The sequence below is a fragment of the Drosophila nasuta genome, chromosome 2R (genome assembly GCF_023558535.2).
Source record: "Drosophila nasuta strain 15112-1781.00 chromosome 2R, ASM2355853v1, whole genome shotgun sequence".
Lineage (NCBI taxonomy): Eukaryota > Metazoa > Arthropoda > Insecta > Diptera > Drosophilidae > Drosophila > Drosophila nasuta.
In genome coordinates, this window is record NC_083456.1 from 14,220,994 (window position 1) to 14,241,572 (window position 20,579).

The 20,579-nt window shown below is 43.2% G+C and overlaps 2 protein-coding genes across 2 annotated transcripts; one reads left to right on the forward strand and one right to left on the reverse strand.

Moving 5' to 3' along the window:
- Positions 1-7,245: 7,245 nt before the first annotated feature.
- Positions 7,246-12,774, reverse strand: LOC132787070 (glutaredoxin domain-containing cysteine-rich protein CG31559). The gene is made up of 2 exons (XM_060793953.1): positions 11,549-12,774; positions 7,246-7,947 (listed from the first exon to the last, which is right to left on the reverse strand). The coding sequence occupies exons 1-2, from the start codon at positions 12,545-12,547 to the stop codon at positions 7,474-7,476; spliced, it is 1,473 nt and encodes a 490-aa protein (XP_060649936.1). The 5' UTR covers positions 12,548-12,774; the 3' UTR covers positions 7,246-7,473.
- A 1,660-nt stretch (positions 12,775-14,434) lies between these two features.
- LOC132787092 (uncharacterized) lies at positions 14,435-17,516 on the forward strand. Its single transcript, XM_060793986.1, has 6 exons — positions 14,435-14,711; positions 14,893-15,100; positions 15,161-15,532; positions 15,591-16,058; positions 16,124-16,276; positions 16,338-17,516. The coding sequence occupies exons 1-6, from the start codon at positions 14,643-14,645 to the stop codon at positions 17,390-17,392; spliced, it is 2,325 nt and encodes a 774-aa protein (XP_060649969.1). The 5' UTR covers positions 14,435-14,642; the 3' UTR covers positions 17,393-17,516.
- The last annotated feature ends 3,063 nt before the right edge of the window (positions 17,517-20,579 follow it).

The window sequence follows — 20,579 nt, forward strand, 5'->3', positions numbered from 1 at the left end:
GATGAGCCAAGTGCAGCTGCCATCTCTTAAAATATATAACAAAGTAGCACGTCCAAAAAACATACACGTAAATCTAGAGATTTTTGATAAGAAAATCCAAGCATGGTTTTACTCTTAGAAAAGTTAGATATTTCATAAATACAAATTCACTTCAGCTAGGAGAATTTGAAATAATGCGAATGAAATTTAATCTTTCATTTTATTTAAAATGCAGCGTTTAAGTATTAATTTAGGAATGTTTTTAGCTCAAATATGCAAGTCTTCTGCTCTAAGCAAAAGCATACTTCTATTGATAGAATTAAATGTTTCAATGCATATATCGATTATTAACTGAGCAGACAAACCAAACTGGCATGCCGCACCGACGCACACATACAATTAATGTGCTTGGTGCAACGAAACTAATCAGTTGATGGATATTAATCAACACCCTCATGCAAACACGGCTCATTACAAGCTCTTGTCGTCGTCCACAATCAATAATCATATTAATTACAAAACCAGATAGATAGGTAAGAGATTCGCCTTTGCTTAAACAGAAATCGGCTTTGAATGCAAAGCTTTTGTCAACACACTTGAAATTTGAGATGTCAGTGGCATTCAATTGAATAGTATGCGTATTTTCTCCAAGGGATTTTCATTTGGCCTTCTGAGCTGAACTGAACTGAGCTGAGCTGAGTTGTCAACAGGCAAAGCGCAGTGGCTGGCAGGTATGACATGGCACTTATAGAATCAATTTGCGTAATATTTTCCATTACGGCAGATCGAGCACACACACACACACACGAGAACACAGAGATACCCGCACTTACTTAAGTACCTTAAATATATATGTGTGTGTGTGTGTGTTTGTGGAGATAGACGTATGGTTTGTTTTGTGTCAACCTCGTTCGCATGTGCTTGTGGCTGTTTGTAATTACTTTAAATTGATATAAACACTTTTGAAATGAAATCGATCTAAGCTTCTTGTTAACAGATTAACATCTGCCACATCCGCACATTCCATTCCCCTTCTCGTATGGCTTGCAGTTTACAATTATTATTTATACCCACAATGTGTATATGGAGATATGGAAGAAATATATGTATATGTATGCTATACAGATCTGCCGCCCACAGTGTATGAGCTTTGTGCACGCAAGCTGAACGCTCCTGTTTGCTTGTGAGTGACTGCGGTTTGATAAGATTTTACTTCTATCCGTGTGTATGCGTGTGTGTGTGTGTGTGGCACACAAATAATCCTTGAAACATGTTTTTGATTTGCAATTTAATCAAGATAATCAAGTTTTATGTGTTTTAAGAAAATTGAAAGTGTGCCTTGTGCCATGTTAAACATTGTTTGCTTTTGTTGTTGTGGTTGTTGCTGTCGCTGCTGCTACTGCTGCTGCCTGTGACATTTAACTGTAATCTTGAAATCGTCCATTATATAGTATATCATTAAATGCGATTTAATCGTCTCCCCTTCGCACCCACCTTTTGACGATTTAGCTTTAAAGTAATTTGCTGTCCAACTTAAGCTGCAGCAATTAGTTTGCATCGCAAAACTTCGGAACATCTGCTACTGCGTTCTTGTGTTATTGCATGGCATGTGCAATGGGTCACAATTCTCACACGCAATGCCCAAGTGGCAAGCAATTTAGATGGCATTACTTTTCATCGAAATGTAAAAGTTTTTCATATTTTTCCACTTGACAAAGTCTTTATGCATCTTGCAAAATAGTTTTATGACTGCTCTGTGAGTGTGTGTGTGTGTGTGTGTGTGTGTGTGTGTGTGTGTGTGTGAGGGAAGAGCAAAACTTTGGTTTTCCTTGAAAATCGTACGCCACTTCTTAACACTTCTACGAGTATGCCCCTTAACCCTTCCTCCCCTGCATCGTGCACCCTTGTACTTGCAGCCCTTTCAATAACCATTCAATTTACCATCCGCCTGCTGCCACTATTCCATTCTGGCATTCTGTCGGTCGATGCGTCGCAACGTCTGTTGCTGCAATTGCAGTTGATGGCTTTGATTTTATTCGTGGATGCACTTTTCTTGTTGGCTGCCCCAATGTTCTGGATGGGCATTGGCGCATCCATTGTGTGTATATGTTGTGGCTGGCTGTCCCTTTATGCGATCCTGCTGCTGCTTCTGCTGCTGGTGCTGCGTGCTTTTATTATTAATATTTCTTTTCTGCGTTATTATTTATTGCTGCTGAAAAATGTTTACCCACAACTCAGGGCAAAACTTGACTGCAACTTCAACAGAAGACAAATTTTTATTTTGCTCGTTGCTCGAGCACTGACTTCCTCCCTCTCTTTTTTTTTGTTGCTCCGCTTTTATTGTGTTGCCCAGGTCATTATGTGGGCTGTGATGCTGATGGAATTCGCAGTGAGCAGTGAATGTTATGCTGGCAATGCACTTAGCGGCTAAGCTTTTAGCCAACTGGCTAACGCTGCGAATGCGTAACTCTTTTTTCAGTTGACGTAACGCATTTACGTGCTTCTTATGCCAAGCAGCTACAACACAAAACAACACAAACAACAACACGAAATCAACAACAAATCAGAGAGAAATTTGTGGCATATGTAAATAGAAAATTTATCAAGCTAGATTCACATCATATTTGTCGTCAAATACTTACAAAACGAGAAGAATCCAAGGCAAAAGGTTTTGCGTAAACAGACTGAAGCCTATTAAGGGACATGCCCCAAACCCGACATCAAATACACGCACCAAAGCAATCGGGAAACGCCAATCTAGTCACGCCCCTGCTGCTGTTGCTCCTCTTTCCTTTTTGCTGCTGGTTATTCCCTTTACCATCTGCCTTTGCACATTGGCAGCTAATATCGTTTAATACACAAGCTTGGGTTCTCTCTCGCTTTTTGGGTCGGACTCCTTTTTCGAGCACTGGCTAATTCTGGCGGTGGATTGTTTGGCCGAAATCTCAAGGCGCACATCATCTCGTGTGTGTGTGTGTGTGTGTGCCACGCCTAGTGCCATAGCCCTGGCCAGCATACACGTTTTGCATAAATCAAACAAGCAAATCGGCATGTAAACAACAATTTTTGCCAATTCAATTGAATTTCCAGTTGGAGCAGTGAAACTGAAACCGAGACTATTTGGGGTGCCAAAGGTGGCAAGCAGGAGAGTGGGCACAATCCGTACAATTTTGGCAACAGCACGACACACGTGCCAGTCAACAGCCAAGGCAACAAACAATAAAAGCAACAACAACTGGAACTGAAACTGGAAGAACAACAACAAAGACACGCACACTCAATTATTTGCTAAAAGCTTATGTAAACGCCTTCGTGTCAAGGGATTTTATTAACTGTTTCTTTTTTGGCTTGCTTTCAGATGGTCTCGACCAAATTTGAAACTAGCACACCTACACATGCTACATACGAGTACACACCCACACATATCACACACCCACACACACACATGTGTACATATAATGACAGTTGAAAATTTGCACACAAATCGGTTGGCTGCTGAGAAGCGTCCTAGATAAAAATCGCAAACGAAAAAGAAAGAGAAACACATGGGGGAAAAAAAGTATTCAATACAAAGAAATTGAAAAATGCTACAAAATGAATCAAAGTGAAAAACGAATGTGCGAAACGAAACGGCAGCCAAAGAAAATCCGTCTATTCGTCTATGCATGCGAGGAACTCCCCAGACCTCTATCTATGCCTGAGTATGCGAGTGTGTGTATTGCGTCCGCCTAACGAGCAAATCGTGTTCAATAAATATTTGCTAGTCAGCCAAAGAGTTAAACAGAGACAGACTGAGTACAAAGTGAAGCCTGAGCGAGGCAGGACATGCGGGCAGGTGATGCGCAAAGGGCGCATCAGAAGCGTTTGCTGCCAAATCGAAATCCAAACTCAAACTCAAACTCGCTCCCCGAAACTGTCCGACAGAGCTGCTGAACTGAGCTTGGACTGACTTGGCCTGTTGGCTAATACAGAGCAGAGCAGTTTGTGAGGCAAGCAACAGCTTTGGCATCTCTTCAGGAGTGTCTGCATCTGCATCTGGTTCTGAGTCTGGCTACGTATTCGCATCTATGAAATATTCATTCATTTACAACTCCCAGCAGAGAATTGACTCGGCTGCCGTTGTGGTTGCGCGCTCGCAAGTCGCGCTTCAAACTCAATTTATGAGCGCCCGGTGTGTGCTTTAATAGTTCGCAGCTGAATTAATTGACTGCAGCTGCGAGAGGTGGGCGGCGGGCGGTGGGCGGTGGGATGGAATGGGATAGCGATGGGACTAGCTCGAAGTGTGGATATGCATGTGTGTATATATTAACCATATATCTCTTACTTACCATTAAAATAATTTAATCAAAATGCTGTTTACCCAACCACAAGCAGCCGACTCACACCACGCCACAAAATCAAGTTGAAAGGCGAACTTTCGATAAAAGCGAACGGCTGCTGGTCTATTATAAGTATCTATACAGCATCGCACAGTGGGGTACATTTCTGAAGTATCTTTTGTAATTTAATTAACTACAATTCAAGAGGTTTTTCATGTTAGAAACTATGGAACAAATCTTGAACAATTGTTACATATTACCTTGCTACATCAGAATTTCTAATTTCTATTCTATTCCATTTCTAATTCTACAAAAATGACTTTTTACCCCACTGTGCTGAAGTTCGATTATGCCAGTGTATGTATGTGTGTGCGTGCGTCTGAAGAGCAGATAAAGCGCATAAATTTTAATCAATTGTTTACTTACTTTTAGCAGCACTCTTTCGCATTTTATTTTATTTACTGCGTGCAACTTGTGAATTGTTTTTGCACTCTTGCCCAAATACCGAGGGTATTAAACCTTGCTGATGCCACGGACAACACTCTTGATAAGAAAGTGAAGAAAGTAAAGCTGATTTTAGTAGTCGACGAATTTACATGCAATGTTTTAGTAAATATCAAAGCAGACAGTAAAATACCGACTCGGACTTTGAAGATTATTCCCATTTAAGCTGCAACTTGGCTTATAAGTCAAGCTGATGCTTTCGATGAGCATTCACGCTTCTGTGTGACCCGAGCGGCATCTAAAGAAGAGACGTGCCCACACATCCCGAACCCAAAGCTCAACTGATTGTAACAAAGGCAGATTAAAACTTATGCACACTGCGAATGCGGTGAAGTCTCTGGCTGTCTGGGCTATTCCATAATGTGAGCTATGTTAGTTTTATGGCAGACACCAAATGGGTTAGGGCAACAACAAAAGCGACAACAACGACAACAACAACATTAGCTACAACAACAACAAATACTATATATGACAATAAAAAATGTAACTAACCGCCACTGCTAACGGTCCAAGCATTGTGAATGCTTTATGAGCCTTAGGAGTGCCATAATTTTCACTTAATAATCCGTTGAGTAGCTGTCCGTGATTTGTAGCCTAGCCCCAACCCCAGCACCAGCACCAACTCCACAGTAACAGTTACAGTAACAGTAGCCGTAATGAGCTGCATGGTGATGGCAGAAAGGGGCGTGGCGGAAGGTTGTGGCAAAACAATTTCAAAGTTTTTGTCGAAAACATAATGTGTTCCTAATTTTATTTGTCGCCAATTGGGAACAGTTCTACACTCACACACAGACACTCACACACATACGTATTCTTAGTCACAAACACAGCGACAAATTTTTAGTGCGCGGAAAAACACCTGCGCCGAAAAGTATGCAGTATTAGGAATAAGCCCCATCGCTTTGGCTACATATTGGAGCTACTGCCGGAAAGTATGCCAAAATAATAATGCACACAGCAGCTGAAAGGCAATGCCAACAGCAACAGCAAAAGCAACAGCAACACCAACGAGAACAGCAACAACAAGAGCAGCAACAAGATATTTAATGACCGAAATGCACATGAAATTGCGCGCATAAACTAATTACGGTGGATAAAGTTAACAATGGCAGCCACGGCCAGAGTGTGCCTTTAAAAGGTTTAACTGCCAGCAGTTGGGCCAGCCAACCAGCCAGGCAAGCCAACAATTTTTTGGTAACGCAACGGAACTGAAGCCCGGCGACAGGTCCTGGCAGTGCTGTCAGCTTTGCCAGTCCTGCTGTGGCCACAAGCCGCTCAGCGTCGATGCCGCCGTTTGCCAGCATTACCGGCATTTACAATATTTATTTTAATATTGCACGTTTTTTGGCAGTCACCCAACCAACCTCCCTCCCACCGCCTCTCGGCAATAGCTCAAAACCCCTTTGGCTTCCCTTTCACCCTCACTCATTTCACTCTCTCACTCACTCCACTCACAACATTGTGTGTGTTATTGTGCCAAATTGTTTATGAAAAATTGCGTATGACGACGGCGATGACGACGCCGACGACGACAACGATGGAAATGCCGATGCCGTCGGCGGCGCTGTTGCCGCATAAATCAAGTTGCCTTGACTGAGGATTTGGGCCAGTTGGTGGCTCGATGGGTCGCTTGGTAGCTCAACGCTTGGTAATTACAATGTAGCCGCCTGTGAATTTAACGATCCGGGGCCACTGCTAACAGTCGCCAACAAGCAAATGCGGAAACACAACAATTTTAACAGCGCCCCGCTGATGCTGAAGAAGCAAGGGTTGCTGCCCGCCCAGGGTCAGTTGGCCTGGTCAGTTGGCTGGTCAGATTGCCCAGCAGAGACCAACCCAGGCAGTTGACCAGTTGGTTGGTCAGTGCGTAAGTGTGGGCGGGCGGAAACTTAACAAAAGTGTGAGCCAAGTGGAAAATAACATTTAAAAACGCCATAACAATAACTAACAAAGACACCAAAAGCAAATGGCAATGGCAAATGGGACAGCCGGAGTGGCAAAACAGGCAACTGGCAAGCTGGCTAACTGGAGCTGAAGCCAAAGCCGTAGCTGAAGCTGAAACTGAAACTGGAGGCTGAAGACCCAAACCCAAAGGCTAGAAGGGCAGGCCGACAGAAATTAAATGGCGCGAGAAAATTGCACGGTCGGTGTGGAGTCAGAGTGAAGCAGGTTTACATAATTGCCAACAGAAAAGGAATAGATGAAGATAGAGAGCAAAAGAGAGTGGGAGCAGGAGAAGAAAGTGAGATAGGGAAACACAGTCAAACTGCTGTTATCCTTTTCAGAGTAATACTCATAAAATTAAAAAAAGCTCGAAAGAAAGCTGAAAGCATTTAAGGAATATTCAACAAAACTAGTTGTTACCTTGTATAATTCTGCGAGTAGATAAATATTATTTGCATTCCATTAAGAATTCTATGCATTGATTAGCATCAACTTATTGTTGTGATAACAGCACGGAAGTAAGACAAAAGACAACTCAAAGGTGTGTGTGTGCCATTGAAACTATTTACTACTTAAACCTAGACATGGTTAGTTAGTGTATTCATCATTCATTTTTGACTACGTTAAACTGGTCTTACAATCTATTGGTTATACAAAATGCAAACAATGCACTTAAATGCTATAATCAATGCTGATGAAGCTGTCCAGCGATCTCTTTCTCTCTCTATCAGCAGTTGTGACACTTGACCAACCCCACCTCGTCGCAGTTCATGCATTTGAGCGCCACAAATTCGGCCGTAAAGTGATTGCGATGCACTGACTTCTTGGAGCCATTGCACGATGGACACGGCAGCAGTCGATAGCCTCCACAGGTCTGGCAGGTATAAGTGCTGGCAATCGTTTTGTAGGGTTTAAGCAGCTGTCGCAGTTCGCCCGACTCGTTCATGCGCTCCACGGTGTCCGCATCACCAATATGCTGACCCTCCACATAGAGCTGGGGCACTCGGATCTGTGAGGCATGCATGCGTTGGCGCATCTCGGCCTGATACTCAACGCTCATGAAGACGTCGCGTTCCTCGAATTTAACCAGCAGAGTGCGCAGAATCTGCTTAACGTTGGCACATTTGGTGTAGGTATCTCGTATGACGCCCATACTGGTCGTGTAGAGGACCACCTTGCCTAGATCTTTCTCCTTGTAGCACTGCAAAAATGCCAAATAGTAAAAGAAAAAGATTAGTTGGAGTTGTAGTTGGTTAAGAAGTGGAAGTTCCAGTTCTTCAGCTGCGTTGTGTTGTCTTGTGCTGTGTCTGTGAGTGCTGGAAAAGCAGGTCACCAAAAAAGCTTGAAATTGGCACAGAATTCGCCACATCGAGCAGATTGTTTTTTGGCTTCTGTAACGGTCATGGCAAGACGTGAACTAAAGACTGCATGAAAGAATGGGGCGCGACCAAATGGAGCGAGAGAGAAGTCTGACAAAGTAAATTAAGAACAAATGAGTCTTTAAGCGGGCAACTTTAAAACAATACCATGACCAAATCTAATGCTTACAATGCAGCGACATTTTCAGCATTCGTTGCCCCATGAAATGGGTCTTCATGCTTAAATGGGAGAAATCTCTGGATTCGAGAATCACAAAAACAAAAAAATAAACAACATTTACAAATCTGTGGAATGTATGTAATCGCTGATGATCGTCAACAACTTCTGAAACTGTACAACCTGTTGGGTTCATTAGCTTTTGTGTCTTTGTCTGCGGCTGTGTCTGTGTCTCACGTAACCGAACAACTCTGCATGTCACTCAAAATCCTATTAATCAATTCAATTAAGCAATAATGGGAAAACTGCTAGGCAATTGACAGCAGCTGTCTCCTCACTCTTTTACCCACACACACACACACGCACACACACAACTACGATTGACGTTTTTCCGACTATTTATGATGGCTTATTTTGTAAGGCCGAAGAGTGAACCGGTTTGGGTTCACTCATTTCATTTGACAATTAACATTTCCGTTAGTTGGCCAACTTTGGTGCCGTCTGCTTTGGCTAATGAACTGCTTTCAGCCAGCCACTGATATCAATGAACTGTGCAAGTGCAATCTGGCTGTTAAAGAGTATTCCCCAGTACTTACTAACTACGACTCTTTTAGAAAGAGACGCCACAAACCGGTGTAGCGAGAATTAGCCAGCCAGCCAGCCAGCGAAATGCACACCACGTCACTCAAGATTAAAGCTTAGAGTAAAACACACAGCTTACTATTAAAGACGATTGCAGCGAAAGAGATAATAGAGCATTGAAATGCAGTGTCAAAAAAAACAAAATGACTTACGATGAAAACATACTTTTAATTTGCCATTGCTATTGTGCAAAATAATAATATGAAAAGTTCAAAGACTCGACTCGAGCAACTAGCCAAATCTACTCCTATACTAGTCGCAGTAGTTGTCAAAGCCAGATGCGGTCAAAAGGAAAGTCAACTTTTCAATGTGCTCCAAGTGAACGTTGTGTCGCCTGGCGGTTTTTCCCAATCCATTGTCCCTGCTGCTGTGTGAAAGAGGGGGGAAAACTCAGGCCTGAGCCTGATTAACGCTCTACTCTGGCTGCTCGACTCGATGTCAGCACGGGGCCGTCTCAACCTGTGTTTTTCAATTGCCAAACGACAAAAGCAGCACTCACAATTAACACACGTGATTTGCACGGCTAACCTCGCAGCACTTTGATTTGTTGTTGTTTCTATTTTCATTTTTTATTTAGTTTTTTATATAGTTTTTTCGGGGTTTTGTCAAGCTGCAACCACAAGAGACGAGACGCAGCAACAACAACATTGCAATAGCAATAGCAGCAGCTGCGGCTGCTGTGGCTGTTGCTGCTGTTGCGGCTGCTGTGGCTGCTGCATGAATTGGTAAAAAGAGAAAGCAGGTCACTTGTATGGCCAGGCAGCAGTCAGTTGGAGTGATTGCCAATCGAACAGTTGAGCAACAAACTTCGAGATAGAGGCTAATGCCAATGCCAACAACAGACGCTTTATATTTGTCGCTTTATATTTTTATTGTTGATGTCGCAGTTGATGTTGCTGTTGCTGTTGTTATTGCTGTTGCTTCTCGAAGGTGACAAAATGAAGTCAATGTGTTTAGTGCGTTTGCTGTGGAAACACAACCAATTTGGCAGACATCAGCCATCAAAGCAACAGCAACAGATTGCTCTAATTACCGCTGTCGAAGGCAGTCGAAGGGCCGCTAAAGATTCCGATTACAGTCAAAACAATGGCCAAGCATTTTCACTTTCGATTCATACTGATTGCTCTACTCATACGAATTGAGTTGACTGCATTATAATTAGTGGCAGCATCTCACTTTTGTTATTGTTATGCAGATGCTCACAGTGCGTCCGCATTGTTAGCCTCGAATTTAAGTTGAAGTTTGAGCTTCGTGTTGGCTTCTTTAGACGGGGCTAATTTGCATGTGGGCCGCTATAAAGCCATAAAACATTTCTTTTCTTTGGCATTTGGCTAAATTATGCTGATCTGTTGCTGCTCTAAACATTCCATCAAATTCATCAAGTCAAGCTCTATGGCTACGAAAGTGAAAAGTAAAAACTACTACAACATTTTGCGGTGCACAAACCACAACAGCAACAACAGCAAACAGCAACAGAGAAGCAGACAAACAAAACAATTAAACTGATCTTAAATCTGAGCATTAAAATAGATAAAGGGAAATTTCCTGGTATTTCTTTTTTTTTGTGGAAGAAGAGAAATGCACGCAGCTGACTAACCTAATAATAAAAGTTAAAGAGCATAAAAAACAACTCTCAAAAATAATATTCATCTGTGCATTGGATATTTACATAAATTGTACGTTATAGATGAGCTGATTTTGATGCATGATAAAACAAATGTAACTGTTGTAAGCCATTACTTTAAGATACTTTTTTTAATGCTCACTCAAGGTGGACAGACAATTTTATACGGAAATAGTTAAAAGTTCTTCCTCTGTTTAATTCACTCCCAATAAGATCTCTGAACACGCCCCACAGAAATGATTATTTCATTTAACATCGCTCACTTTCCATGATTAACTGTTGCTTCAGTTTTCTAACTGCACAATCTCGAAGCCACCATTAGTCACTTAAGCTGCGAGTATCTCAGGGGAGCAAAAGAAAACCACAAAAAAAACGCTACTATCCAATATCTACATAAGTAAGCTAAATAAGCCAAAGCTGCGGCTGAAGCTGGCGAGTGTCGACAAAATAAGCCACTTAACGGTTTTCATTATACATACGAGTGTGTAATTGCTCAAAGAAATACACAGAAAGTAATGGGAACCAATAGAGAAAAGACACTGAACACGGAGGTGGCTGGGAGAGACTTGGAATCGCAGCTCATTAGATTACGAGCAAGGCGAGCACCGAGAGCATACAAGACATAAATACCAAATGTGAAATAAAATGAAAGATATTGAAAAGCAACAACAACTGACTACTGACAGCAGCAACAATTGGCGCTGAAAACGGCAATTGTTTTGCTAGCACTTTCTCCTTCGAAGCGTGCAGGCAATTGTAAACAGTAGAAACAACAACAGCAACAACAACTTGGTAAGCAATTCGCCAAGATGCGCACTCAGATTGCATAAGCAAGTGACTCAATTGGGGGGAGTTTGTGTTGGGGGCTCTATGGGTCTACCACATGTTGGAGTACGTAAGTTAAGTATACGTTTGTCTAGTGCTGCGGGAGAAGCGTGGGAAAGGGCATGCTGCGATTGCTACGTAATCGCAAGCGAAGTTGTAATTGGCTGCTACTTACCTTGGCATTTGGCTGCTGCTGCAGCTGCAAGAATGTGGCTATTCCATTGCGCACACGATTCTTAACGCCGCGCACAGTTCCCTTTGCTGAGCGTATGGTTGACTGTGTCGAACTCGCTGTGCTCCTCACATCCCGATACCCGGCGAACACGTCGTGCTGCTCATGTTCCGTTAGTCGTGCCAACTCCCCGGCTCCGTCATCGCCGTTACCGTCGCCGTGTCTCGCAAAGCTGCTGAAGTTCTCGTGTTCGTTTATGTGAAAGCTGTAGTATTGATCGTCGGCATATTTGTAGTTGTTGTTGGAGCGGTTGTTGCCGTTGCCGTTGCTGCTGCTGTTGCTGTTGCTGTTGCCGTTGGTGACTGGCAGCGATGAGGCTGTTGCCTCCTCACCGGTTTGCACAAAGTTGGCGCGTTGCACGGCGGCACGCAACTCCTCAATACTCTCCTCGTTGAGTGATTCGCGCGATAAGCGCAGCGATGTCTGCGACGACTCTGACAACTGTGACAGCTCTGACAACTCCGTCTCTGCCTCCGCCTCCGTTTCTGCGATTCCGCGGCCAGTCGGGTGCCGGTTTAACGGCTTGTCCTTGACCTCCGCGGGGCTGGTGAACTGCACCACATACTCCGAACTGCTGCGTCTGTCGCGTATGTCCCGCAGCAGAGAGTCCGGCAGCAAGGTGCCGAGCATGCGTAACGATTTGTGACGCTGCCTGAGCTGGCCACTTGGCTTGGCTGCCGCCTGACGCACATACTCCGTGGCGCTGCAGTTGAGTTGGTCGCTGTTCAGGGAGGAAGGTTCGCTCTCCTCGCTGTCGTCGGTCATAAGGATCAGGGCTGGCTGCACGGGGCCGCTGTTGCTCTCGAGATCGCTACCGTTGCCGCTGTCGGCGGTCTCGCAGTGTGTTGCATATTTCTGGTACTGCTGCATGTAACAGTTGGCCGGGCTGTCAGCAACGGCTGCAGCTGGCAGTGTGGGCGTGGCTGCCTTTTGCACAACCATAATGAGTACTTGGCACAGAACTGACGACGAAGCACTTAACTTTAGGTTTAGCACTAAAAAACACAGTCTGACAACTCGCTCTTATGTCAAGTTTTATTTTTTATTTTAGTTAGCTAGTTGTTTATTTCTTTGTTGAATGCAATGCGTTCACTGACTCTATCGGTTGTTGCACCCGTCCTCGCATGTCTTTATGCTTCAGCTCTTGTCGTTAGACTGCGTCGTGTGTTTTCCCGCAGCTCTAACAAAGCTGCCGCGATCCAAGCAGCCAAACAACTTGGCAGCCACAGCCAAAGCCAAAGCCAAATGAAGACAAGCCAAGCTGAGGCAGCTAACCGTCCAGTGATCGTCTCTCGCTCTCTCATTTCTCGCATTTCTTCATTTCACCTAGTTATTGCCATGCGGAGTGGTATTCAGCCACACTCATCGAGTCGAGATGAGATTCAGCAACTACCCGACTACTGCTTTCTTTTCGAGCCAAGAGATTAGAGCTTCGAGCTAGAGGAGAGCAAACGGGTATTCCATTAGGCGCGCATTATTAAATTTTGCAATTTTGCGCCCGTTTCTGTTTTGAAAATTGTTGGCCATTAGCGGCTAAGAAGCTTCGGGCTGCGTTTTCAATGCCGCAGCAGAAAGACTGAAAGACACATCTGCCACGACGCTGCCATCCGCAGCGATATCCGTTGCAATCGTGGCAATGACTTGACAACGATTATGTCAAGACAATACTGACTAAGAATAGACTAGCAGATGGTTTCTGGCTCTTGATAGCGCTCACAAATCGCCATTATGCCCCAGAAGAGCAATCTGTGCAATCTATCGATGGGGATTGACGCGATGAAAAAGCACTTTTTTAGGTTAATGGAAACTTTCTGGATTAGTCGGGGCTTAGCCATCTGAATGCGTTGTCAAATTAGTTGTTCTATTAATAAGCTTTAACTAACAAAAATCAACAACATTAGTGTATTAGTTTATGACATTAATTTCCGATATAAGGAAAATTACTTATTAATTTATTTCATATTTAATTTGTTTTTTTAGTTAAAATCGTATGCTATCTTCTATAAAACACTGAAGAAGTAAATAAAAGAGCAGTAGAGTTTTTTTGTAGATATTTTTCCTGTTCGAAATAAAGTTATACGTAACTAATATAGGTAAGGTAAGGTTCTCTCTTTTTAGTAAATATGTAACATAAGTATTTATAAAAACTTATACTTTCTCTTACACTCAGTGACTCCCAGCAAATCCAATAATATGTAGTCATAAATGAAACTTCCGGCACTTCCGGCATTTATCATCGAGAGAGATCAAGTGATGCACATGCTCGAAAACAAACTACGCATATCTGAACATCGTTCACGTTTCATGAGTTAAAGACTTGTTAAATCGTTATCAGCAGCGCAGAAGCTTATCTCAGACTGGGGGACGGACAAGCGTGCGAATATTTGGCATTTTTTTCGCTGAATGAACAGTTCGACGGCCACTCATAGTACTCATGGGCCGGATATTAGAGAATTTCCACTGACGATGACTCGAAATTCATTGAGCTGTAAAAATGCAGTAAGCAAATTGCGTGGCTCCAACTGCGATGATAGTTTTAAAGGCAGAGCAATGTCAAGCAATGTCGATAAGCAAAGCTGAAAATGCGCATAATCAGTTTATAGAAGTGCGGAAAAGATATTCATACTACACTTTTGCTCGTAACTTATAAACTTTTGCACAAATTGTGCTGCAGCAGCGGCAACCAACAACAACAATGAGAACAACGCCAACCACACAATCAATGCAATTGCTAAGTTTGCTGCAATTGCGATTGTGACTGCGGCTATTGCGACTGTGACAACTGCGACAGCGACTGCAACAGAAAGAGAGAGAGAGAGAGAGAATGACGGAGCCGGAGACGATTGCGGCGACTGTGCGTCTTATCTCGAATCTCGAATCTGGTGGCGTTGCCGAATTTAGCCAGAAATCACGTAGCAGGTGCCACAGCGAAATTCTTATGAAGCCGCGCATTAGACAATGCAATCAAATTGATTAAGTGAAATGTTCAACTAATATAGAAACATCAATAAGTATATGTTTTTTGACGACTTACGAGATGAACAACCCGATAGTCGCTTACCAACACAACTGGCGACAATCGAAGAATTTGCTAGTTTGTTTACTTGTAAGTTCACAAGAGTGATTATCACACGTGTTGTGCTGCTGCTGATAACAAATGGCGAGCGATACAATCTTTGGTATCTGCAGCATTGCATCGCGTCTGATGCTCGTATAAAAGAACCCAACGCATCTCAAGTAGCATTTAGTGTGGGTTTAGTGTTTCAGCATACACAACTATCATCTAGAACATGATGCTTGGCTTTAGAGTGTTGCTGGCTCTGCTCGTTGTTGCGATATCCAACCATGAGGCAACTGGAGTGGATCACGACACAATGCTCTGCTCCAATGACAACACTCCGATGTGTGCGCAAAGTCAAGGTGAATATCTGCTATTTAAGAACGAGTGCGACTTAAGGAAGGCTCAGCGCGAGAATCTGATGGGTGCCCCACTGTGTAAGTTGAAGATTTCTACCTCATAAATGATAAATTAATAATATTTACCCTTACCTACAGTTGATGTAGCTCTGCACAACTGCGTGCCCAGCTGTGAGTTCGAGTGCCACGATGGCTTTCATCCCATTTGTGGCGTCAGTGTCGCTTCCAACGAGCGAAAGACCTTCAGGAATCGCTGTGAGATGGCGCGCACTTCCTGCAACTCCAAATCCGATTGGTTGGTCTACAAGTGGGGCGCTTGTCCCAGCAGCAAGAGTCAACCCAAGCAACAGACTCAAGCAGCACACACTGTGTTCGTGGGTCAACGCAAGCGTCGTCGTCCTATTCCCTGCACCAATGTCTATCGTCCTGTCTGCGCTGGCTATGCAGGAGTAAAGTCTACTTTCTCCAATGAGTGTCTGGTCAATGCGGAGAACATTAGAACCAGAAGAAGTAAGAGCAGTGTGCCATATCTTGTAGTCCGTTAACTAAGTTTGACTTCATATGCTAGATTGGCGCGTCATTTCCGAAGGCTTGTGTGGCGAGGACAGCACCAAGATGAAGCACAGTCGCAAATACAAACCAAAGTACAAGCCGAAGGTGGAGGTGGAGCGCAGCAAGCGCAGTCACAAGCAACTCAATCAACTAGACGACTTCGAGATCTCTGAGGATGCTGTGCAAATCTTTGCTCCCTCCACATTTCACACGCAGTTCATCAGCAATTCGGGCACCATGGAGAAGAGTTACTCGCTGCCTGCTCGAAAGCCCTACATGGCAACCATGCCCAAAAGCAGGCACATTTATGGCAGTGACCCGGTGAAGGCAGAGGAGAAGCCACAGCTGAAGGCAGAAGAAGAACAATCACAGTCGAAGCCATGTGTGTTCAGTAATGAACCCGTTTGTGGCAGCTTTAATGGCGAGAGTCGCACATTTCCCAATGTCTGCGCCCTGATGGAATACAGTCAAGCTGTGGGCCATGGTAAGCACTCCGCGCTGTGCAGGATTAGCTGGCAACAAGCTGTAACGAGTATTTCAATTCCACAGCTTGGACCATTTTGTATGACGGCAGTTGCCGGAGCTGCGATAAGCCCTGTCCCACGGTCTATAGTCCGATTTGCGCCAATCGCAATGGCATTAGCTACACCATCATCAACGAATGCTATTTGGAGCGTGTGCGCTGCAAGGATCCCAACAGTGGTGAGTTTAGAAGCGATTTGTGTGCTAAGCTTGCCTGACTTTTAATCTATCGTTTTGACAGATTGGAAGATCACACATAAGGGCGAGTGCACAGTACTCAACGATGAGGTGTCGCAGAGCATCCCAAAGCCCAGTCCTAAGCCATCGTCCCGCATTCACGATATGCTCTATGCAACCAAGCACCAGGTGGAGAGCAGCAGCACAATTTCACCAACAACAACTCCGAAAGCAATTACAACTTCAACTCCGCGTCGCCAGTTGAGAAAACCTAAACGTCCGACACCCACACCAAAGGATTTGAGCAACCGGAAGATACGTAAAATTGAACTCTTTGGCTTTGATGGCTACGCACCCAAGGAGACGCAGCCCATAAAGATGCCAGTGACTTCCAAACTGTGGTCACCCAAGGACAATTGGCTGTTGCACCAGAGTCTGGACGAAGAGAAGAACAAGTACAACAAGAAGACCAGCCATAAGAAGGCGCACAGTGAAAAGTATCCACTGTACAATTGGGCAAACATTACAACAACTCCGGCACCGACAACTCAGTCGATGTTCACAACAGCTGCAACCACAACAACTACTGCAACTACTCGTGCCCCGACGACCACAATCACAATCGAAGATGACATCACCAGTGCAGAGCAGCTAATGAATCTCGAGACGGACTCCGAAATTCTTTTCATGATGGGCACAACTCCGCAAGTAGCAGAATTCTTGGAAACTGAAGCTACCACACGAACATCGTTCACTTTGGCCACCACAGCTGCAACAACGCCAACACCAACAACTTGGTCAACTACCACAACAACACCAAGAACAACTGCGGCTATAACCACGTTGCCACCCATAACCGAACCAGAGGCAGAGAGCACAATTATTGATGATGCAACCACAGAAATTTTTGATGAAACCACAACAAACAGATCTACAAAAACTACAACAAGTGGCACTTCCACAATGTCGAACGAAATATCAACAACTCAAAACTCGGACTATTTGACAGATGAGTCGTTGCAGGATCAAAGTAAACAAACCTCCATATATGGTCTTGATAAAAACTCTCTGATCATGCGTTTGCTACGCGCCAGAAGCAGTAAGAATATAGTACTCTAATTTCATTTGTTAATTAATATTTACATAGTCTAAGCTATCAATTGATTTTATTTTATAGAGCCAGTGATATGAGTGCTCTGTATATTTTGTAGAGTTTTCAAAATAAATTGTTACATTTTAAAATTAGCGCCATCTATTGAAATTAATTTGTTGGTTTTTATCTTAACTGAGAAAACACAATTTTTAACCGTTTGCCATTACCAATATATGGGGTTAAAATCCAAGTTGATAAACAAAGACTATTTCGCCCTCTATTGTTCACGGTTTGGTATTTCGAAATTTAGCGTGAATCGAAATAATGTATCAAAGATCATAAATGTACCGAAATTTAGCCGAGACACGCACAAACTTGGCAAGCGTGGCTTGCAACCTATTCTCCACGTGAATTGTTGCTCCACACCGGTTAATTTGCTCCTCACTTAGTAACTTCTCAACCAATTCCCCACACGTAATTGTTGCTCCACACCGGTTAATTTGCTCCTCACTTAGTAACTTCTCAACCTATTCCCCACACGTAATTGTTGCTCCACACCGGTTAATTTGCGCCTCACTTAGTAACTTCTCAACCTATTCCCCACACGTAATTGTTGCGCCACACCGGTTAATTTGCTCCTCACTCAGTAACCGCTTAATTAGCAAAGACACAGACCACGAATATTTGTCAGCCAAATTTGAGTTCATAGTTTACTTATTTATTTATAAATCGGGATAGTTAAAGTTATATTTTTAATTGTTTATTATGATTTAATATTGGTCTGGGCTTACAATATTTATATAAGCGCATACTGTTTCTTTGACCAAAAAGGCGTCTGACCGATTAGATACGTAACACAGTCATTTTTAGGAATTCGACCTTGCCTTTGTATTTAATTGCTGCAATTAATAGTCTAACCAATTAAACGCATATTAACAACAAATTTCACTGCTTTCTGAAGACCAAAATCATTTTTAATGGTCGAAACTGTCAGTTGGCGGAAACAGTAATAAGCCTCTGGCCAGCCTATCTAATAAAGTGTCTATCCGGTTATTGTGTGGTGCTTCAAGTCAGAGTCCAAGCCCAAGTCAAATTCAATGCATGTGCATAGTCCTCGCCAACTTTAATTTGTTTAATCGATGGCATCGCATCGGACGCTCGTAAAAGTAGTTTTGGGCGGTCACAGCAATCCTACTACCCCACACTCACACTCTCTTTCTCTACTCTCTCTATCTCTCTTACACCTGCCTCTCGGTTGTTGTCTTCTTCGAAATAGTGGCACGCTTGTGTTTGGCTTCGTGATTTAATATTCAGCCATCACAATCGCAATTGAGTTTGATCTCGGGCCAATCATTATTGTTGGCTAAGTTTTGGCCGAGCTGCAGACAAGTGGCTCAAATAATTATTTTTGTGGCTAGTTATAAACAATGTTTACAACAATTGCGGCTAAACTTTCTACACACAGCTGCATCGCGTCTTTAGCTTTGAATATGGAGTAGTTATACCCGCTACCCAAGGGTAGAAGGGTGTTATAACTTTGTGCCGGCAGGAAACGTATGTTACAGGTAGAAGGAGTCATCTCCGATCCAATAAAGTATATATATTCTTATCAGCGTTAATAGCCGAGGCGATCTAGCTATGTCCATCTGTCTATCTGTGTGTCTGTTCGTCTGTCCGTCTGTCCGTATGAACATCTAGATCTCAGAGACTATAAGAGATAGAGCTATATTTTTTTCGACAGCACTTGTTATGTTTGCACGCAGATCAAGTTTATTTCAAATTGTTGTCACGCCCCTTCCGCCCCCACAAGTCAAAAAATCGAAAAACAAGCGTAATTTTTTTTATATACAATAACAACTATTGTAATTGTGATTACTGAAAATTTGGTTGCGATCTAATAAAAATTGTGGAAGTTGTTAAATAAATACTTTTGTATGGACTAAAACGCCTACTTTCACGGGGTCTTACTTGTTTCGGCTGAGAATCTGGTATATTGTGTCATCTATGGTATATTTTGAATGTTGTACTATATCCATATACAAAATATACATTTTGGTATATTTTTAGTATTTTGGTATATTTTGAGAAAACTACCGCAATACTTTACTTTTACTCAAAATGGGTAGCGGGTATCTCACAGTCGAGCACACTCGACTGTAACTTTTTTATTTGTTTTTATAATGAGCTGATCCATGAATGAAGAATGAGAGTGTGGAGGAGGCTATCAATCAAGGTTCTATTAGTGCATTATGATTACATCATTGTGATTTATGGTTTAGTTTAATTAACTGAATGTCGTAGCTGTGGCTTTGTCTGAGAATGCGATACGCATTGTCCACTTGATGTACGAGATAATGGCGAGATAGTTGAATGCATGACAAGAAGCAGTCGACAAAGTGCGCCAATTGTTACTTTCACTGCTCAATAATGCAACAGGGGCAACAATTGCACTGCTGCCACTGCCAACAACAACAACTTTCGCGTGCAACGTTTGCAGCATTGTAATTAAGACGGTCAGAGCACCGACTCCGACTCCGACTCCGACTTCGACTCCAACTACAACTCCAACACCGAGCAATGCTCACACTTGGACAGAAGCTGGTTATAATTCGCCACAATTCAAAGCACACTTTTTCGTTAAAATATGTAAATTGCACATCATGATCATGATCACAGATATGTACATACATACATGCTGGAGTATGTATCTATTGATTGATCTGCTCGAACATCGTTCGGTTACATGCGAGACTTAATCTCACCTAAGTGCATTCGCACTTATTCTGATTGGTATCATTTACAAGAGTTTGCATCGCGGTAGCCACAAGCATGGCTCATTCATTGTTAGACAAGGCTTGAATGGCGCCAAGGCGTTTCGTATCTATCAAATACTCGCGTATGCGATTCACTTTCGTTAGCCTCAGCGACAGTATTTTGCGCTGCGGCTTTTGCTTTTAGTCACACGCTGCGAGAGTTCGGCCGCTTGATGATCGCTCATAATCCAGTCGATGGAAGCGATTCAATTTGCTTGTTGTTCGCTGTTCGCTCGCTTGTTCAATGATCGCTCACCTCAAACTCGCTTTTGCTGTTGCTGATGCTGTGACTGTGACCCAGAAAATAACGCACTTGCATTGACTCACATCGTGGCGCATGCAGCTGCGCCCGAGCAGGAATCGCAATTCCGGTGCATGCTGCATGCTGCATGAGCATTAG

Bases quoted from the DNA above. Each gene is read 5' to 3' on its own strand.
- LOC132787092 (XM_060793986.1), top strand. From the start codon at position 14,643: ATGAACAACCCGATAGTCGCTTACCAACACAACTGGCGACAATCGAAG. The intron at 15,533-15,590 runs GTAAGAGCAGTG...TTCATATGCTAG, and splicing joins GAACATTAGAACCAGAAGAA to ATTGGCGCGTCATTTCCGAA. The intron at 16,277-16,337 runs GTGAGTTTAGAA...TCGTTTTGACAG, and splicing joins CTGCAAGGATCCCAACAGTG to ATTGGAAGATCACACATAAG.
- LOC132787070 (XM_060793953.1), bottom strand. From the start codon at position 12,547: ATGGTTGTGCAAAAGGCAGCCACGCCCACACTGCCAGCTGCAGCCGTT. The intron at 7,948-11,548 runs GTAAGTAGCAGC...GCATTTTTGCAG, and splicing joins AGCAGCAGCCAAATGCCAAG to TGCTACAAGGAGAAAGATCT.